Genomic DNA, 22,323 nt, shown 5'->3' on the forward strand with positions numbered 1-22,323 from the left:
AACAAAAAATAAAAATAACAGCCCTATAAATGCGTTAATCAAACAAACAATTAAAGTATTAATAAAAGAAGCTTTAGGCACATCACAGATCTTAACCTTGTGCAAATAAACATTGACACATTAGCAAAAGAGATCGCAGAAAATAATAACATAACCACATAGAGATGTCAAATTAAGCAAACTCAATAGTTCTCTGCACCTCTAAACAAACTCACTCACATAAGCCTTCTATAAGAGTCTGGGCTCTCAGCCAAACATGTATAATGAGGCACTGAATTGGCATGGTGGCTTTCTGGGGCCATGAGGGTGAGTGGGATGCATGAGATGGCATTGAATTGGCATGGGGGAATGGAGTGGGTGGGGTGGGGGGGGGGTGGTGGTGGTGAGGGATGAGGGCTGGAGAGCCTAAAATGTAACCAAACAATTGGGACAAAGCCCCTGAGAACCGAGGTGGGCCTTTTTAACAGCCCACCTAGGTACTTGGTTGCCCCTGTGGCAACTCCAATCTGCTTCCGAGGCAGTGGGACCCCCTTAACTCTATTCCACACCTGCCACCCTGGAGTGAAAATAGGGTGTTAAGGGACACTTTATACTGAGCCAGGTCCGCCAATTCGGAAGTCTTCTGACTCGAGCTAGCCACCTCAGTACCGAAAATCTAGTTCTTGATGCACTTGGCCCACCTCATTACCCAGAACCAGATCTGGCAATGCCTCCTTCCTCATTGGGCCGGAAACATACTGGTCAAGAAAATTCTCCTGAACACACTTTAAAAATTCTTCTTCCTCTCTGACCTTTACAATGTTGTCCCAGTCTAAGAATAATTAAAATCTTGCATTATCATTACATAATAGTTCTTGCATCTCTTTGTAATTTCCATGCAAATTTGTTCCTTTTTCTGTGTAGAAATTTCTACCGCCTTGCAGTTTAAATCCCTTACGTTTAATCTTTTATCAATAGCTCCTCATTCAAGACCCCTCAACTACTAGAAACAGCCTGCCTCCTGTTATCCTGACCCATCCATTTGTTGTTTTAGTCACTTCTGTTATACTGCCCTGTCATCCACCTCCTAACGTGAAAAGATACAATTTTTCAAATCTTTCTTTGTATTTGTATGCCCTCATACTAGGCAGCATCCCAGTGCATCTTTGCTGGACCCCTGTAATGCCTCTATATACTTCCTTTAATGTACAGTCCAATATTTCATATACAAACTAATCTGCCCTCCTTACAGGGGTTCACATTACTTTCCATTGTGGAAAAATCTAATTAGGTGCAGCTATCCTACTCTAATTCCTGTAGTCAGCCATTGAATGTTGTCTTATGCCTCATCTTGTACTGCATGTCCTTGTTGATCAGCTTTTCATCTCCCCAGTTCCTTGATTGCTACATTAGACTGGTAATCAATATTAAACACGTCTTATTGTTTTAGGTTAGCTGATTTGTTTAAATGCATACGCACACAAGCGTGAGGCAATGTAACATTTAAATGCCTTGGTCAAGTTACGATGACATGTGCTCTGTGCAATATTTTTTGCACTTCAGGGAGATCATATTGCAATTGAGAACTGAGAGGAAACAAACATTTTACAATGATGCCACTGAAAGCCCTGTGCAATACACACATGAATTTAGCTGTGAAAATTGCATCTAACTTTTCTCGTTTCACTTGTAATATATATTCTTTATATTGTTTGATTATAGCTTGTTTGTGACTTCACTGCTTGTGTGCAGAGGAACTCTATGCTGCAGGTTCTCTATGCGTATATGCATATATTATATCTTCATCTTGGTGTTAAGATATTTGATATTTTGGTTGCTTTCTTTTTAATGTTCTTTGCTTCTGCGCACAAGTCCAACTATTTTTAGTAAATTATAGTTAATAACAAAACATCAAATATTGATTTGACCAGTATTTGTACAGCATCTCCGTTTCTCACTGATGTCAGCTTAGTAAAATTTAAAATAACTACTCATGCCGTAGCACTTAAAAATACATCTCATTGAAGATAACTTTGCATATGAGAACCAAGAATCGATTCTGATTTTCTTGTCGTGTCCGATAGCTGAATGTTGGCTGTTAATGATCATAGAATGTCAGTGACAATCTCAGTCTGTGACTTTTCATCAGCCTTGCTTGCCACCACTTACTGCCCGCTGCACAGAGAGAGCCAGCTGCAGTCAAGAGGCAGTAATTTAGGTGTTTAAGCTGAGCTGACAGCCTTTATGTCATGGTGGGTGACAGTGCATATTTGACACGGTACAGCTGTATATTGTGCAAGGTGAAGAATGTGATGCCATTTATCTTATTTTCATACATTTCTTAGGCACGGTTGCTCTATTCATGTGTGTGTGGGGGAGGGTTCTTTCTTTGCTTGGTGAAAAAGGAAGGATTGAAGCATCCCTGTAGGCCAATTGCCTATGACTTTTTCATTTTATATTCATAGTGCAGGAAAAGAAAATAACAAGAGGCACCCTGTACAAATTAGTTATGCTTTGGAACAAGTCACTGCATAATTAGTATGTGTTTAAAATATGCTTCAGTCACAGTTTTTAACTGTAAGATGCCTTTTGTAAATACCAGGTAATATTAGGTAGTGATTTTAAATCTCTTCTCATCTGTTTTATCAAATATATATATGTACAGAATGTCTGCAAGTCAGTGTTAACCTGTGTTTAGATTTTCAGTGTAGTGCTACTTTAATTTTCTGTGCCATTACCAATTTCTTATTCCATACCATGTAGGCCACAAATGCTGAATAAGCAGTGAATTCACAGCATGTGAATTTGAGCCTCTTGCATGGGTCAAAGGCTGTTGGTTATTGTATTTTGTCATGTGCTACAGATCTATGTATTTGGTTAACATCTGTGACATACAAACTTATACAGAATTGTTTTTCTTATCCATTCAAATTAATTGTTAAAATTCTGGAGTTTTCTTGCATAGATGTGCTACTTTTTCTTCATTAGATCAACATTTTTTTCTTGCCCTTCCTAATGTTTTGGGAGTAGATAAAAATTCTTTGATCAGACTTTTCTTTACTTGTATATTAGAAGTGGAAAATAAACCACATATTCTTAGTTGCTCCCCACAGAATTTATTCTTCCACTTTACACATTTCCGCAATGGATCTATTCAAAGCTAGTCCCACGACCATCTTTATGAGAAGATATTTGATCTGTCTGTAGATTTACAATTAGAATAGAATTTTAAATATATTTCTGTCATTTTCATATACACTAATAATTAGTAAATGTACTAATGTTCTGTCATTATGAGAAAATATAGATTAATTGATAAGTCTATAATCTGTTGTAAAACATAAGGGGCAGAATTTTACGGCAGCGAGATTTTACAGTCCTGCCGAAGTCAATGGAGTTTAGAATGGCTCGCCGCATTTTACGGCCCCGTCCCTGTTGTGACAGGGCTGTAAAATTTCGGCCAAGGCCTCTGTGCCATATCTATCCCATCAGATCATTTATTTTCTGACTTCAATGCCTTTTTGAATTCAACAAGTTCAGCGCATAGTTCTACAAAGACCAGGTAAGTTGTTCCATCCTGCCTTGTGACCTCATTGCACTATTATTCACGATAGCAATTCTGATAGGTTGGGAGCCGAGAGGAAAACATCTGCCCAGATACACTACGTAATAAACTCTTATCTGTTTATGTTGTGAATTTTCATTATTAAATATTGTTCAGGCCGTGCTTGCGTCCATAATAATTATAAACCATTATCACAGCCGATCGCTTGCTATTTTACTTTTCTGGTCCCCAAAGATCAGCATTCTAAACCACTACTGTACACTGTAAATGTTGCCAATCTTTTTTTTTACAAGGGAAAAAAAGTAATTTGTTGGGAGAAGGTAAAATTGGGAGTCATTCTTTTTACTATGTTAGGCTTCTGTCCATATTATTACGCTCATAATCCATTAGCAATAACTCAGCTGTTTCATATTTTTCCAGTCGAAGCATATTGTGATCACCGTTCAAAAGAGTTTCAGAAATTGCATTTGGCACGGTAATTGGAGGTTAATTGTGGATTGCTAAAGATTTTGGGGAGAATTTTTATTTGTCTGTTGTCCTTTAATATTGTTGCTTTCACTCCAAATATAAACCAAATGTAAATGTGAAATCTCGTCTACACAATGGTAGAACATTGAAATCATTATCATATAGAACCTTTAAAAGGCTTAGGCAGGTATTTAAACCACTACATTTGCAAACAGGAGAGCAGACCATGGATTTTCTGAAACTTTTCTTGGATGACGGAGGCTTGTAATTCATTTAGAATGCTTGAGAGCAGATTACTGACCATATCTGTTGTATGTCGTACTCATCAGACCCAGAAACTTTAGAGCAAGGTGGTTGACCTTTTTTAAAAAAGTGTTATTGTAAAGCTAGAGCTTTCATTGAAAAATATGTACCCAAGTAGCCATGTGTTTTATGAAGAGCCACCCTAAGCATTAAAGGAAGCCTATCAATGCAGTCCTCAATGAGCAAAATAGGTCACTGAATACCAACCATGCATGGCCATATTACCCATAAAGGAAATGAAAATAGCAATTTGTAGGGCAAACTATAACCACACAGAAAAAACTGTACAGTTGGTGGAAATTTTCTGCCTGTTCTCAAAACATGTGCAAAGCATGCAGAGCATCTGCAGTACCTGCCCAGAGCCACCATTAAGAGGTGCAGATTGTTTTCAGGTATGATTTGAATTCAGTCAGGAAATTGTGAATTCCAAACAGGTGTTTTGCTGCAGCAGTGTGGTTTGGAAGGCTGGTCGGCAGGTCAGACCTGTTGAGGTCAAAGGAGGTAATTTCAGGAGGCGGAAGAATGCAAGAATGGACTGGAAACTTTCTGTGCCCGCTGTGGACTCACAAAAGTCTTTAGCAATACCACCCAGATACTTAACCTTTTCTTGAGCGATCTGCAGTAATCCATTTAAGTTAAGCCACTCAACACCTGGTATGACTGGGCTCACCATGCACAGTAGATGCTATCTATTGGGAAGGGAAGGGAAGGTGGTGGCGTAGTGGTATTGTCACTGGACTGGTAATCCAGGGACCCAGGGTAATGTTCTGGGGACCTGCGTTCGAATCCCACCACAGGAGATGGTAGAATTTGAATTCAATAAAAATCTGGAATTAAAAGTCTAATCTTGTGGCAGAATTAAAAGTCTAATGATGACCACAAAACCTTTGTCGATTGTCGTCCTTACCTGGTCTCGCCTACATGAGACTCCAGACCCACAGCATGGGTGACTCTTCATTCTAGATTCCCAGGGCCAGGGAAACAACCTCTGTGTCTACCCTGTGAAGTTGCTTCAGAATCTTGTACGTTTCAATGAGATCACCTCTCATTCTTCTAAACTCCAGAGAAGTTTGGACTGAATGGACCAAAGGATGGGCAGCTGTATGTAATATTTAAATTAACAATATCTGAATACTAGTTATCTGTTTGCAAAACAACATGTCAAATAATAAAAAGGGAAAGAAAGAAAGACTTGCATTCATATAGTGTCTTTAACGACTTCAGGATGCCAAATAACCTTTGAAGTGTTGTAATGTAGGAAATGCAGCAGTGAACTTGTGCACAGCAAGGCCCCACAAATGTGAAGCCTCATTCAAGAAATTTGAGCACGTAATCCAGGCTGACACTGTAAAGCAGTACTGCACTATCAAAGGTGCCATTTTCATATGTAATGTTAAACTGGTGCCTTGTTTGTCCTCTAGGATGGATGTAGAAATCCCATGGCACTATATGGAGCAGAGGACTTCTCCCAGTGTTCTGGTCAACATTTCTCCCTCAACCAACGTCATTAAATAGTCACTATTTCATTGCTGTTTTCAGGACTTTGCTAAATTACAACAATGATTATACTTCAAAAATGCCTCAATGGCTGTAAAATACTTTGGATGTCCAGAGGTCGAGAAAAGCTCATTCAACTAACACTACTAAAACAAATTAAGAAAAGTGAAAATAAAACAGCCAGTGAGTCAATCCTGCATAACTCATTTTTCCCATTAAGTATCTGACATCACTCAGTTTATTTTCATTATCTGTAGTCCTGTCGTTTATCCTCTATATACTTGCCATTTATCGTCAGGTTCTCCCACTAGCTGCTTTTAAATACATTTTGATCAAGCACGTACACTATGTTCTATTTTCTTACCACTTGGGGCTAAGTAACACACAAAGCACCACGAACAGACATATTTGTGGGGAGGCTTTCCACACCTTTAATTGTGGTCATTATTTAAGAATTATCACAAATTGTTGAGCAGTTTGAGACTGCTAAGCTCTTAATGACATATGCAAATTGTATTATAGCTCATCTAAAATATTTTTTGTAGTCTAATTTAGTTCAGGGATTTTGAGTAGTATATTCATATAATGTTTGTCTATTTGTCTTTTGACATGGTTCAGCTCCTTGCATCTTAAGCCAGTTGGATAAAAATAATTACAAGCTCTATGACTAGTGGAAGTATTCCCTTTTAAATGAGCAATGTAATCAGAATGTCTTTTGCTCTGTGTAAAGCAAATGAATTATTTCAGAATACTTGCAGCATAATTTTGGTTTTCATCTTCAGGGGATGTTGGTGGGATTACTGGTGGAAAAATCTGCTTCCATCCAATTCTGAATTCCACACAGCAGTAATCAAAAGAAGCTTTTTTTAAATACGCAATAGATACTCACAAATTGTCATAATCAATGCCAGTCTCATTCACTGCAATAGGAGAGCTGAACATACCACCATACACCAAATATTTGGTGTGTCTGACTTGGAAAGCCACAATGCCACTTGTTTACGCAAGCTATGTTCCATTTTTACCCAGAAGAAGCTTTAAAGACCATGCCAAATTTTGACATCCTTATTTCAAATAAGCTCTCAAAGAATTTATTTGAACCTCTGCTAATAAGTCTTGAACCAAGTCTCTTATTTTATTTCATTGTTTTTATTAATGTTGAATAACATATTACATAGAATAATTATTTTTATTTAAATTAGTTTAATTTAAAAATAGACTATCCCCTAAAGTGTAGGCTTTAGTTTTGTGTAAACATAAATGGTTTAATAGTTACATTTATATGGCTTAATGATTTTTAATCAGATCAAATTAGCATATGTAATTGGTCACAATTTATATGGCTATATAAGACTTTTTTCAAATTTTATTTACAGGACTTTTCCAATCATTTTACATTATGAAATAAAAAATAGTAAATTGCTCTTTCAGCATGTGAGTTGAATATATGGGGAGCAATTTTCATATGCCTACCTTATGCTGTAAAATGGGGTATTAGGCCAATGAAATTTTTTAATAAGTCCTGCTCGTTAGTCACCTGAGACTCAACCAAGTAGATTGTTGAGCTGTCATCAGAGTGTGTGGCCAATCTTCCCTGTATGAAGTGGGCAGGTACCTTATTTCAGTTATGAAATCAGGCTTATTGCCGTTCTGGGACCTCAATGCCACTTTTGTGAACTAATATGTGGGGTGTGGACTGTGCATGCTTGGTTCATCGATCTCTGGCATCGTGCTGGTACATCAAAAACATGTCAAAAATGTTTTTGTTTATCTTTGAGACTCTGAGGGGTGCTCCCCTAAGATGTCACAAGACTACTCCAGCCTGCTGCTCATCACTGTGCCCTGGCCGCAGCCCTCCCTCCCTCTTTCCCCCAGGAATCATCTACCTCACTGCCACCAAGACTGGACTGTCTGCCAATTCAGTACAGTAACTGAGTGACTTTCTGCCTCCCTCTTGCACACTATCTTGGATACACTTCTGCAAATTATAGTTCCCTGGTCTCCATGCTAATGACGACCCAGCCACTCAGATGGTTTTGGCATCTCACTCGGTGGGTGAAACGATCACAATGCCTGTTGCCCACCCAATTAGTTAATCAGTCAATAATTATCCTTGTGGTGCTCTCCTAAGTTACAAGCATTCTATTAAATTTTGCTAGCATCGCATGCTACTTTATTAGAGTGGACAAGAGAGCATTTTTGTGGCTTTTACTATTTTAAAAAAAAAGGGCACCATGTCATACAGCATGGTGCCCTTGATAAGTCTTGAAAGGTATTCCAATGTCTGAAACTGCAAATGTCTATTACACAGACCATGTTATTGCTAAGTTTTACTACATTATGAGATTTCCTTCTTCTAATGAGGGGGAAAGAATAGACATTACTGTAAACAGAAATAAGCTTCCTGTAAAATCTATTCGTCTTTATCTGAGACATTTCTATTTCTTCTTCACAATATAGATGGAATGGATCCAAAAAACGATAACATTATTTTGGCTAATAACACATATAAACAAAGAAGAGAACCTATTTATCCAACAGTAGTACAGTAGTTAAGCAGCAGCTGATAAAAATCTCACAGCTCAAACAATGTAATTTTTCCAGATTTTCTTTGTGTATATGAGATTATTTTCCCCTGCCTTCTCAATAAAACATGCATGTTAATTCTCAAAAATGTGCTATATAAAGCGGTGAAGTGATTGATACCGTTGAAGCTGCATAAGCAGAATAGACTGGTGGAAATAAAATCATCTAATTTATCAGGCTATCTCCTTTAAACAAAGCCAATCTGCACTGACTTAAATACTTTAGGAATCAATTGGTGTCTGAGAAGATCTTTCCTATAAAGAAATATCTCCCATCAGTTGCAGCCCCATCTTCATTAACAGACATCAATTATAGAATTTTACACATGCAAGGATCAAACAAATGTTAAGGTTTTGAATTGAGAATTCAGCATGTTTTAAAAAGCATCATTTACCTTTGAAACCTAATACATTAGAACGATACAGCACACAGACAACTGCTACTACACTTCCTGTGTCTTGTGTTACATTCTAGATCCCCTGTGGCTACCCGCTGCTCAGAATGCAGTAGGACATGTTGCTGACATTTATACTGGAGTACAAGTAGTCTTATTCATGGAGTTGCCTGGAGCTAGCATGTTCCCTGACCATTGAGCAAAATGACAAGATGCATATCTGACTGCTTATGACCATGATTCTTTGCCAGAACTTCAGCCCTGGAGTTATCAGATGACTGCTAACAGCTTTTTCTAAAAAAGAATCAGCACACAACACAGTCAAAAACATTAACAAAAACCTTGCTATGCCTGTAAAGCTGCTGTCAGACTTAAACCTTTATCAAATTGAAGAATGCTATGAAATTTATACTGTGTATTATGTTTGGGGTGGGGGTGGAGAAAAAGGTTTATAATAGTCACAAGGTATCTGATTCCCTAGTAACATGCAGTGAAATAAAACTTGATGTCACTGCAATTCATATCATGTGCTGGAACAGCACTTCAGTTCATGGTGCCTGCAAATGGCAAATAAAGTCTCGCTGAAAATGGAATAAAGGTTGGAATGTGTTATAAAGATTTGACATGTTTCAGGTTCAGAAGATGTTAATAAAAACTGCAATTTATGACATCATCTGAACCTATTGCTGTATTACTTCCTTGTAACATATTCAATCTTTTTTGTTATCCTTTATAAATGTTCTGACTATTATTTTCTCATGATTAGTTGTGGGTTATCATTTGTTGAGCGATTCTTGCTTAAAGGGGAAAAGTGTAGGTAGAGTAGCCTACTCGGAGGTCTTCTGGCACAGTGATAGTGCCCCTCTGAGCCAGAAGGTCTGGGTTCAAGTCCCACTCCAGGACTTGATGGCGTTCATAATGTGGCCAAACAGGTTGATTATTAACCTGTAAATCCTTCCAATACTCCAGGCAATGTGGTTGACTCTTACATGCCCTCTGAAATGGCCTAGCAAGCCACTCAGTTGTAACAAACTGCTACAAAGTCACAAAAAAGGAATGAAACCTTACGGACCACCCGGCATCGACCTGGGCACCGGAAACAACAATGGCAATCTCAGCCCTGTCAATCCTGCAAAGTCCTCCTTACTAACATGTGGGGCTAGTGCCAAAATTGGGAGAGCTATCTCACAGACTAGGCAAGCAACAGCCTGACATAGTCATCCTCATGGAATCATACCTTACAGATAATGTCCCAGATACCACCATCACCATCCCTGGGTATGTCCTGTCCCACCGTCAGGATAGGCCCAGCAGAGGTGGTGGCACAGTGGTATACAGTTGGGAGGGAGTTGCCGTGGGAGTCCCCAACATCGACTCCAGACCTCATGAAGTCTCATGGCATCAGGTCCAGCATGGGCAAGGAAACATCCTGTTGATTACCACGTACCGCCCTTCCTCAGCTGATGTATTGGTGCCCCTCCATGTTGAACATCACTTGGAGGAAGCACTGAGGGTGGCAAGGGCACAGAATGTACTCTGGGTGGGGTACTTCAATGTCCATCATCCAGAGTGTCTCAGTAACACCACTACTGAACGAGCTGGCCGAGTCCTAAGTGACATAACTGCTAGACTGGGTCTGCGGCAGGTGGTGAGGGAACAACAAGAGGGAAAAACATATTTGACCTCATCCTCACCAACCTGCCTGCTGCAGGTGCATCTTTTCATGACAGTATTGGTAGGAGTGACCACCGCATGGTCATTGTGGAGACGAAGTCCCGCCTTCACATTGAGGATACCCCCCATCGTGTTTTGTGGCACTACCACCGTGCTAAGTGGGATAGACTTCAAACAGATCTTGCAACTCAAGACTGGGCATCCATGAGGCGCTGTGGGCCATCAGCAGCGACACAATTGTACTCGAACTCAATCTGTAACCTCATGGCCTGGCATATTCCTCCACTCTACAATTACCATCAAGCCAGGGGATCAACCCTGGTTCAATGAAGAGTGCAGGCAGGCATGCCTGAGCACCTAAAAATTAGGTGTCAACTAGATGAAGCTATAACACAGGACTACTTGCATGTCAAACAGCATAAGCAGCAAGTGATAAACAGAGCTAAGCGATCCCACAACCAACAGATCAGGTCTAAGCTCTGCAGTTCTGCCACATCCAGTCGTGAATGGTGGTGGACAATTAAAGAACTCACTGGAGGAGGAGGCTCCACAAATATCCCCATCCCCAACAATGGAGGAACCCAGAACATCAATGCAAAAGATAAGGCTGAAGCATTCGCTACAATCTTCAGCCAAAAGTGCCGAGTGGATGATCCATCTCGGCTTCCTCTGGAGGTGCCCAGCATCACAGATGCCAATCTTCAGCTAATTCGATTCACTCCTCATGAAATCAAGAAAAGGCTGAAGGCACTGGATACTGCAAAGTCAATGGGCCCTGACAATATTCCGGCAATGCTTCTTTCCACATTCAACAATTAACCTCCACCATTTTTTCATTGAAAGAGTCTTCAGCTGTGGAGTTTTACAACCAATTATGCATACACTTAACCTGTGTGTTCGGCTGAAAATATGAGAGCAAACATTGCACCACCCACATCAATGAAGCAATATAACAATCTAAATTACATGCATGCCTGTGCTCAAAGAAGGGATGACTCAGCCATCCCACCAACAGCACCATCATCATTGAGTCCTCCTCCATCAATATCTTGAAAGTCACTATTGATCAGAAGTCGAAGTGCCTCAACCATGATGATGCCAAGGCTACTAGAATAATGGAGAGGCTGGGTACTTTGAGCTCATTTTATGACTCTTCCAAGCCCCTTCACCAACCACAAGCATCAAGTTATGAATATGAAACTCATCCCAAGTCTGACTGATTGTAGCTGGAACTGAAGAAACTTGACACCATCCAGGAGAGAGCTATTCCTGTCACTGGACACAACACCCAATCCTTCTGCCACAATGGCAGCTGTATGTACAATCTGCAGAATCACTGAAATAACTCACGAAGGTTTCTTCCACTGTAGCTCTTTCACTATGACTCCTACCACTAAACAGGACAAGAACAATAATGTTGTCAGAATAGCATCACCTCAAGGTTCCCCAACAAGGGTTCAATGCACCATTATGATCTGGGCATATATTACTGTTTCTTCATTGCCACAAGGTCCATATTCTGGAATTCCTTGCATAACACAATTATGGGGATAGCATCACCACAAGGACTATTGTGATTCAAGGAGAAGGCAAAAGTGTAAAACATGATACACTAACTTAAAAAGCTAACTGCAGCATGAGCCATGAAGCAAACTGCAGCAAAATGTGACTAACTGAGCCCTCATGCTACTGGAAACAACATAGAAAATTAGTCTTTCAATGCTTTGCTGTGCTTATTTCCTAAAATCATAAGAAATAGGAGCAGGTGTAGGCATTTGGCCCGTCAGGCCTACTCTGCTATTCAATAAGATCATGGCTGATCTGATTGTGGCATTAACTCCACATTTCTGTCTGTCCCCATAACCCTTAACTCCCTTGTCAATCAAAAGCCTGTCTAGCTCAGCCTTGAATATGTTCAATGAACCAGCCTCCACTTCTCCCTGTGGAAGAGAATTTCATAGATTACCGACCCTCTGAGAAAAAAAATTCTCCTCAGCTCCATATTAGATGAGAGATCTCTAATTTTTAAACTGTGTCCCCTAGTTCTAGACTCCCACACAAGGGAAGCATCCTGTCAGCATCCACTCAGTCAAGTCCCCTCAGGATCTTATATGTTTCAATAAGACCACCTCTCAATCTTCTAAATTCCAATGATCACACAAACATATGAAATGCACCATTGCGATCTGGGCATCCAGGAACATATGAAATAGGGGCAGAAGTAGGCAATTCGGCCCTTGGAGCCTGCTGCACCATTCAATAACATCATGGCTGATCTGTTTGTGTTTCAAATTCCATCTATCCCCGATAGTCTTAAATTCTTGTTAGGGAAGGGAAGCAATTTACCTCAGCCTTAAAAATAGTCAAGGACCCTGCCCTACACCATCTTCTGAGGCAGGCAGTTCAAAGTTACACAACATTCTGAGAGAAAAAAATTCTCCTCATCTCTGCCCTAACAGGGTGACCCCTAATTTTAAAACTGCCCCCTAGTTCTGGACTCACCCACATGAGGAAACATCCTTTCCACATCCACATTGTCAAGACTGCTCAGGATCTTATATACTTCAATCAATTGCTAAACTCCAGTGGAAAAAGCCTAGTCTGTCCAACCTTACCTCATAAGACAAACCGCTCATTCCAGGTATCAATCTAGTAAACCTACTCTGAACTGCCCCCAATGCGTTTACATCTTTCCCTAAATAAGGAGACCAAAACTACACACAATATTCAAGGTGTGGTCTCACCAATATAACTCAAGCATAACATTCTTACTTTTATGTTCAATTCCTCTCGTAATAAAGCAAAGCATTCCATTAGCCTCCTTAATTACTTGCTGAACCTGCAATTAACTTTTTTTAGCTCATGCACTAGAACACCTAGATCCCTCTGTACCTCAGAATTCTGCAGTCCTTCTCCGTTTAAGTAGTACTCTGCTTTTTTATTCTTTCTGCTAAAGTGAACTTCATATATTGCCACAATATACTCCATCTGTCAGATTTTTGCCCATTCACTCAACCTATCTATATCTGTCTGCAACCTCCTTATGCCCTCCTCACAACATACTTTCCAACCTACCCTTGTGTCATTTGCAAATGTAGCTACCATGTCTTCACTCTCCTCATCTAAGTCATTGATAGAAATTGTAAAAAGTTGTGGCCCCAGTACAGATCCCTCCAGGACTCCACTCATCACATCCTGCCAATCAGAAAAAGACCCATTTATGCATACTCTCTGTTTTCTGCCAACCGGCCAATCTTCTATCCACTCTAATATTTTACCTCCTACACCATGTGCTTTCTATTTTCTGCAATAACCTTTGATGTGGCACCTTATCAAATCCAAGTACACCACACCTATAGGTTCCGCTTGATCCACTTTGCTTGTTACTTCCTCAAAGAACTTTATTAGTTAAACATGATTTTCCTTTCACAAAACAATATTGACTCTGATTGTATTCTAATTTTCTAAATGTCCTGCTGCAGTATTACCTCCTTAATAATGGATTCTAGCATTTTTCCTATGACAGATTTTGGGCTAACTGGACTATAGTTTCCTGCCTTCTGTCTCCCACTTTTCTTGAAAAAAGGTGTTACATTAGCGATTTTCCAATCTGCTGCGACCTTTCCAGAATCTAGGGAATTTTGGAAGATTACAGCCATGCATCCAGTATCTGTACAGCCACTTCCTTTAAGACCGTAGGATGCAGGCCATCGAGTCCAGGGTACTTGTCAGCCTTTAGTCCTATTAGTCTTCCTAGTACTTTTTTCTCGCGTGATCGTGGTTGTTTTAAGTTCCTCTCTCCCTTTTGCCCCCTGGTTTTCTACTATTCTTGGGATGCTTTTTGTTTTTTCTACCGTGAAGACAGATACAAAATACTTTTTCAAAGTCTCTGACATTTCCTTGTTTCCCATTATTAATTCCTTAGTCTCACCCTCTAAGAGACCAACGCTCGGTGTCGCTTCTCTTTTCCTTTGTATATACTTGTAGAAGCTTTTACTATCTTTTTTATATTTCTCATTCATGATGCCAATCACGCAACTTTTTGGCATGTGCCTTAACCAGGTATTTACACTGGCAAACAGTGCACCATATTAGTCAGGAACTAATTCTAGTGTAGACAAAGAAATAAGTGAGTGCCCAGCAGGTGTCCTTGTTATACTAGTTTCATGCTACTCATAGAGGTGTAAATGTGACTTTTTAATCCCAGTGTGGGATTGCAGAACCTAAGATGACTTCCACTGTGTAACCTATACCAACACTTACCAAACGTGGTATACAACCTTCTGTGTGTCCTAACTCAGCCTAAACTTTAATAGCAAGTCTCAGTCATCTCTATCCTACTCTCTGCAAAATCTCCCTAATCTTCTCTGCCTTTACACTGTTGTAATATGCCATTGAAGGATAGCAGCATGCCATCACTTTAAGGGAAGTGTGCCATGTGATCCAGCCTCAGTTTCACTTCGGCCTAAAGCAGATCACAGCAGATGCAGTCCTATTGCTGATGTCCTCAAGCTTTCTATACATGTATATCTGTTCACATGTACCTAGAATTGATAAATGAACCCGCAATGTGTATACACAATCCCTTATGAACGATTGCTGCTTTTATATCATCTTAACACACACAATTTGGTGTGCAGTGGTGGTTCCTTCTAAACGATATAGTGCTCAGCCTGGCAACAAGATTCAGTACAGGTACAACATGGTGAACAGTCTTAGATCATGCTACATGGCATGAGATGACTCTCCACGTTTTGGTCAGACTGCAACAGAGTTGCAGTGTCGAACAGTGTTGAAATCGCAGCGTGGTAACTGCGCAGCTAAGTTTTGAAGACACAGTGCTGGGATAGTGCTGAAGTAAAGAGCTGGTAAGCAAATGGATCCCTTGTGGTGAGATTGCATCGCATAGCCTGTCAGTTCAGTGAGTTGGACAGCACATCAAGAGGACCAGCAGCAGGTTAGCTCAGTGGGAAGGGTGAGTGGCCAGGATGTGGGCCGAATTGATAGCTAGTGAGAGAGAGTCAAACAAAACCATCATAAAAATCAGTCCAGAGAAGGTGGCAATTATAAAAGGCAGACCTTCAGAAAAGCATGCGAAAGCGACTACAGCAACACTCATCCCAGGCGCTACAGGAGAAGGAAGGTCAAAGGGATATTGTCAAAATGTCCAAAAAATTCCCCAATCTGAATTGGGAAGCAGCTGACAACTATCCAAATTCAAAATTCTTAAACAGTGTACAGAGCTATGGTATCTTGATTCAGGTGTATCTGAACCAGAAAAGCAAACCATAAAAATCCACCTAGCAATTGGAAATGAAGGTCTACATAGGCTGAACATGTCAGGATTAACAGCAGAAGAGCTAAAGGATCCCCAAACGATATGGACTACATTGGAAGACAGGTTCAGAGTCAGGTTAAACTTCCATATTCATTGACCAGAATTCGTGTCATTTCGACAACAGCCAACAGAATCCATAGACCACTTCGTCAGCATGTAAAAGGGTACATACTATGACTTTTCAAATGCAGAGCTAACAGACAGAATTACTGAGCTGGTGATTGCATCCACTCCCATGGAAGAATTCCAGAAAGATCTGCTGGACAAGCCCAAAACATAGACCATCGAAGAGCTACTCAAGCATGGACATAAGAACGCAGTGATCCTCGCAGGTCAACAAAACTTACAGGTCCTAAGCACAACCCCAATCGTTGATGCACTTACTAGAACATCTAAACCGAGCAAGAAATGTGGAAGGTGCAGCCTTCTGCATGCACCAAGGAAATACCCAGCTTTTCAACAATTCTGCAAGGCATGCAGCAGAAAGGGCCATTGGTAGCTGCAGTGCACGAGAACAAAGGATGATACAGCTACAAAGAGCCATGCACTGATCCAAACAGACCGTACACAACGGGCACCTTCAAGCAATAAGAATGACCATCGGTATCCTGTCAGAAACATATACACGAGGTCATTGACAAATCTGAAAATGACGATGATGTGCACAACAAGATGAAGAGCGTGTTTCACATTGTCAATCTCATGGAAAACATTGATGCCATCTTGCCATCCAAAGTGTTTGCCAAGATTCAAATTATCTGCCCTAAGAAAGTTGGTAACTACTCGTCATTGGCCAAAATTGACAAAGGGGCAAATGCCAACATACTACCCGTGCGAATTCTACAAGACGTGTGTATCCACAGACATGAAAAGCCATGGTGAAACCTATTGCTGTGAAACTTTCAGCATACAACAGTTCACTGATTCCATGTGCATGTTCCATAATCCTACAGTGCAAGTACAATCAATCCTCCTGTGTGCCACAAATGTTCTCTATCATGGAGACTAAAGGCCTGACAATCGCAGGTCTACCCGCACGCTGTGACCTCACACTAGTAACAATACATGGAATCAGTCAGACCTCATATGGCAGATCAACCTCAGGAAGTACTGCAATCATTCCAGTTCTCCACCTAACTTCAAAATATCCATGAATGTTTTGACAAAATTGACAGTTTCAAGGGAGCTGCACATTACACTTGCAGCAGAGTGCACGTCCAAAGAATTGTAGAAACTGTAGAAAACCCTAATTGAAGGATTGCCTGATTCAAATCAGCATGTCCACGAACACGAACATTTTGGCCTTATCAAGACGAGCTAGGCATCTCCCAGGGAATCATTTTTAAAGGCAGGCTTGTCATCGCACCGGCATCTTTGTGACCTGATATTCTTTAACAACTTTATCCCTCACACATGAGCATAGATTTGACGAGAAGACTCACAAAAGAGACAGTCTATTGGCTGGGTATGAGCAATGACTTTGAAGTCATCATCATACGAGCATACGAATTAGGAGCAGGACTAGGCCACTTGGCCCCTTGAGCCTGCTCTGCCATTCAATAAGATCATAGCTGATCTGATTGTAACCTCAAATCCACATTCCTGCCTACCTCTGATAAACTTTCACTCCCTTGCTTATCAAAAGAAGCTATCTACCTCTGCCTTAAAAATATTCAAAGACACTGCTTCCGCTGCCTTTTGAGGAAGAGAGTTCCAAAGACTCATGACCCTTTGAGATAAAAACATTTCTCCTGATCTCTGTCTTAAATGGGTAATCCCTTATTTTTCAACAGTGACCCTTAGTTCTAGATTCTCCCACAAGAGGAAATATCTTTTCCACATCCCCCTATCAAGACCCCTCAGGATCCTCTTACTCTTCTGAACTCCAGTGGATACAAGCCTAGCCTGTCCAACCTTTCCTCGTAAAACAACCTGCCCATTCCAGTTACTAGTTTAGTAGATCTTCTCTGAACTGCTTCCAATGCATTTATATCTTTCCTTAAATAAGGAGACCAAAACTGTACACAGTACTCCAAATGTGGTCTCACCAATGCCCTGTATAACTAAAGCATAACCTTCCTACTTTTGTATTCAATTCCCCTCTCAATAGACAGTAACATTCTCTTAGCTTTCCTAGTTACTTGCTGTACCTGCACACTAACCTTTGACGATTCGTGCATTAGGACACTCAGATCCTTCTGCACCTCAGAGTTTTGCAATCTCTCACCATTTAGATAATATGCTTCTCTTGTATTCTTCCTGCCAAAATGGATAATTTCACTTTTTCCCACATTATACTCCATTTGCCAGATCTTTGTCCACTCACTTAGCCTGTCTATATCCCTTTGTAGCCTCCTTGTGTCCTCTTCGCATCTTGCTATCCTACTTTTGTCATCAGCAAATTTACAGAATCCCAAAATCACAGAATTGTTATGTTGTAGAAGGAAGCCATTCAGCCCATCGTGTCTGCACCAGCTCTCTGAAAGCTCTCTTGGTACCAATTTCCTACATTTTCCCTGTACCCCTGCACGTTGTTTCTATTTATATAATCATCCAATGCCCTCGTGAATGCCTCAACTGAACCTGCCTGCACCACACTTCCAGGCAGTGCATTCCAAACCCTAACTACTTGCTCTGTGAAAAAGTTTTTACTCACCTCACATTTGCTTCTTTTGCAAAACACTTTAAAACTGTGCCCTCTGGTTTTCAATCCATTTATGAGCGGGAACCATTTCTCCCTATCTACTCTGTCCAGACCCCTCATGATTTTGAAAACTTCTATCAAGTCTCCTCTCAGCCTTCTCCGCTCCAAGGAAAACAGTCCCAACTTCTCCAATCTTTCCTCATAACTGTCTCATCCCTGGAACCATTCCTGTAAACCTCTTCTGCACTCTCTCCAATGCATTCTCATCCTCCCTATAGTGTGGCGCCCAGAACTGTACAAAATACTCTGAGCTGAGGTCTAAGCAGTGTCTTATATAAGTTCATCATAACCTCCCTGCTCTTGTACTCTATGCCCCTATCAACAAAGGTTAGAATACTGTATGCTTTAGAAACAGCTCTCTCTACCTGTCCTGCCACCTTTAATGACTTGTGAACATATACACACAGGTCTCTCTGCTCCTGAGAATAGTATCCTTTATTCTATACTGCCTTTCCATGTTCTTTGTACCAAAGTGTGTCACCTAACACTTCTCCACATTGAACTTCATCTGCCATCTATCTGCCCACTCCACCAATGTGTCAATGTCCTTTTGAAGTTCTGCACTGTCCTCCTCACAGTTTACAATTCTTCCAAGTTTTGTGTCGTCTGCAAACTTTGAAATTGTCCCCTGCACACACAAGATCTAGATCTTTTATATATATCAGGAAGAGCAAGGGTCCCAGTACCAACCCCTGAGGAACTCCATTACAAACCTTCTTCCAGCCCGAAAAATCCCCATTAACCATTACTCTCTGTTTCCTACCCCTCAGCCAATTTTGTATCCATGTTGCTACTTCCCCTTTTATTCCATGGCTTATAACTTTCCTCACAAGTCTGTTGTGTGGCACTGTATCAAATGCCTTTTGGAAGTCCATATACACCACATCAACAGCCTTGCCCTCTTATGAAAGTGATGCATATATCTCATGAGCTCTACCCACCAACCTGCTCTGTAAGAGCAATGTCCAGATTTCTTTCAGCCACTTCATTTGCTTGGCTACCTTTTCAAACAAAATAAAGAATGCCTCTACACCCCTTTCCTCAAACTTTGGAAGAGCTTGCACAAATTTAAACAACTCCCCAATAGACTTTGGGTTGGAGGTTTTGTCATCATTAGAACCTTTCTCAGCATCTGAGGCCTCTTTTTTAAAGTCCAGCCTTTTAAGCCGGTATTCCCTTTGGCGTTCCTCCTCTCTCTCCTTTTGTCTCTCTTTCTTTATCCTGCTCCCTTGCTGAAATTCTGGTTCAAGCTTCTTCAATGATCTTTCTCTTTCCGTTTCTTTTTTTTTTTGCCTCTAGCCTTTTCAATTCCAATTCTCTTTCTTTTTCCTTCATCTCCAATTCAATGTTTTTCATTTGCAACTAAATCTTAGCCAATTCAATTGACTTACCCCCTCGAGAACATGGTCTCTCTGGTATGCCTTCCAATTTCAAATGCCGCGCTATTACATCAACTATGTCTGCTTTCCTCGCCCCTAAGGTAATTCTAATTCCAACTTATTCGCCAGTTCCATTAGCCAAGTCTTGGTTACTTTTTGTAAACCAGTGAGGGTTACGTTTTCCATCTGTAGAAAAATCTTAGCAACTTCCAACGCCATTTCAGTTTACCAATGTATAAGAAACCTGGACTCCGTCCCTTTATCCCCTAACAATTATTGTTCCACATCCAACCACCTGTGTCTGTGTTTCAAATCCTGGATGAGCCTCCAATTCATGTTATGACCAGGATGGGAGAAGTGGACGAATTATCAAGCCCCACTACTCCGCAGGCCAAACCATTAATTTAAATGTTTAATTTTCTCACCGAAATGGCCAATTGTTTACCTATACTTCTAGTACCCACAAGAAAAGCAACTTTGATCAGGCTTCTTTCAAAAAACGCAGATTGATTAATTTATTTTAAAATAAAACTTCTTTTCACAAATTGCAAGTACTGGTTAACACACAACTGTAACATGGAAGTTTGACTATCTATTCATTCCTAAAGGATTCCCCCAGCACACACACACACACACACACAGAAAAACAAAGGACAAACAGATAGAGTCTCTCTCTCTGCAGTGATGGGCTTTGGAAGATGGCGTTATAAAATAAAGGATAAAGTCCACAGGGTCTTGACACTGTCAACCTGGAGTTCCCTCGTGTGAAGACCGCTGGTCCCGGTTGATGTCTGGAAGTTCTCACCAATTGGTCTCAGCTTTGCAGGTCCAAATACAGACTAGTTATACTCAGATGTGGGTTCTCTGGCTAGAGGTTGATGGTCACACACAATTTTAGGCAAGATAGAGAGAGGGAACCAGCTCGGGTAGCCTTCCTTCCTCAGCTTGTTACCCAACAAGACTGTCTTGAAAACAAGCAGTTTCAAAACTTATGTTTTTTTCCATCTCATCCATGTGGTTTCCAGCAAGTTACCAACTTTCCTTTTCAGTTTTTTTCCCCGCATCAATTCAAGTGACTGGAGTTGAAAACAACCAACCAGATCTTCCTCGAGTACCAGAAAGGTCAGGTGATTTCTTGGAAGAGGCCTGCTTGCTGACAGTTCCAAGGTGAACTTATGACCTTCTTTAAAAAACAATCCCAGGTTAACATCCAAATGTCCAGATCATGCCATGTCCTTCTATTTTGTAAAAGAAAAATTTAGACTTGAGTGATATGATTCTAACATCCCTGATCTGCTGAATCTTTTCCAGGATTTTTGATTTTTATTTCAGATTTCCAGCATTGGCAATATTTTGCTTTTGTATGCATAATTCTTTATTAGTTATACATCTTCATTTCTTTTGACCTCCACAGGCATACAGCTTTGCGATGGGAAATTATCCAAAGAACGGACTACCATTTATGATCAAAGAAATGAATTTGCAACATATTGGCAAACTTCATAGTGGGATTGGTGAGTACATTGGACTTGCCATCGATCTAAAATCAACAAGTAACCATGGAGCTATGTGGAAAGAAAAGTCCATGTGTGCTGTTTATATTATTTGCATTTCAAATTTATGACTTGGAAAAATAGAAAGTTGATGCTAATCAAAATAATCTATAATGGGCTTTTCTGAATTGCCCAGCTACAATACTGTTCAATAATTAGCATTTCTTTTTTTTTATATGTTTCTGCAATATATTTGTGAAATGAATTGGTTCGTTTAAAACTTTGCAGTAGCAACCTTTAAAAGCTGATTATTGCAGCAATGCCTCATGCCAGCAAAATGTACTATATAACTTGCATACTTCCGTATAAGCAGATCCACGGAGCATCTCCCACATGATCTTGATACATTCGCTTTTCCTGCCAGAGATAAGGCATAATAAGGGTAAAATTCAACTTCGGTGTGTGCGTAAAATGAGCAGATTTGTTCCTGTTTATATACCCTGCTTAATTTTCCTTTCCGTTTAACTTACTGTGAAGAAAACTTGTACAATCTATTCAAATTTTTATCATAAAGTAGAAATGAGAAGCCATGCATGCTTTATTTTTAAGTTTTTAGTATTTATATGTAACTTTTTATTTCACGGTATAAACTTTATTGATTTAAATGTTTAAAATATTTTTAGCATTTGAGAGAAGAAAACCTTGCAGTGATTTCTCTCTTCGGTTCTTCTGTAACATAAGTAAACACAACTGGATCTCAGATTTATAAATGTCAGCTTGATTCAATTGGTAGCAATTTTACCTCTGAATCAAAGAAGATTACCACTTCAAGGTCCACTCCAGGCCCTGAGTATATGATCTAGATGGCACTTCAGTACAGCATGGAAAAAGGATTGTTAGAGGTGCAGGTATTTGAATAGGACCTTAGAACTAGGCCCTGGCT

The 22,323-nt window shown here is 40.2% G+C and overlaps 1 protein-coding gene across 3 annotated transcripts in view; it reads left to right on the top strand.

Moving 5' to 3' along the window:
* LOC144692325 (ERI1 exoribonuclease 3-like) overlaps nt 1-22,323 on the top strand; it is a 443,641-nt gene that overhangs the window by 178,162 nt on the left and 243,156 nt on the right. For all 3 annotated transcript variants that reach the window (XM_078561028.1, XM_078561030.1, XM_078561029.1), the window contains exon 7: nt 21,302-21,401. In XM_078561028.1, coding sequence (XP_078417154.1) covers nt 21,302-21,401 — 100 coding nt within the window. The remainder of the gene's footprint in view (nt 1-21,301; nt 21,402-22,323) is intronic.

The sequence above is a fragment of the Cetorhinus maximus genome, chromosome 17, assembly GCF_964194155.1.
Source record: "Cetorhinus maximus chromosome 17, sCetMax3.hap1.1, whole genome shotgun sequence".
Lineage (NCBI taxonomy): Eukaryota > Metazoa > Chordata > Chondrichthyes > Lamniformes > Cetorhinidae > Cetorhinus > Cetorhinus maximus.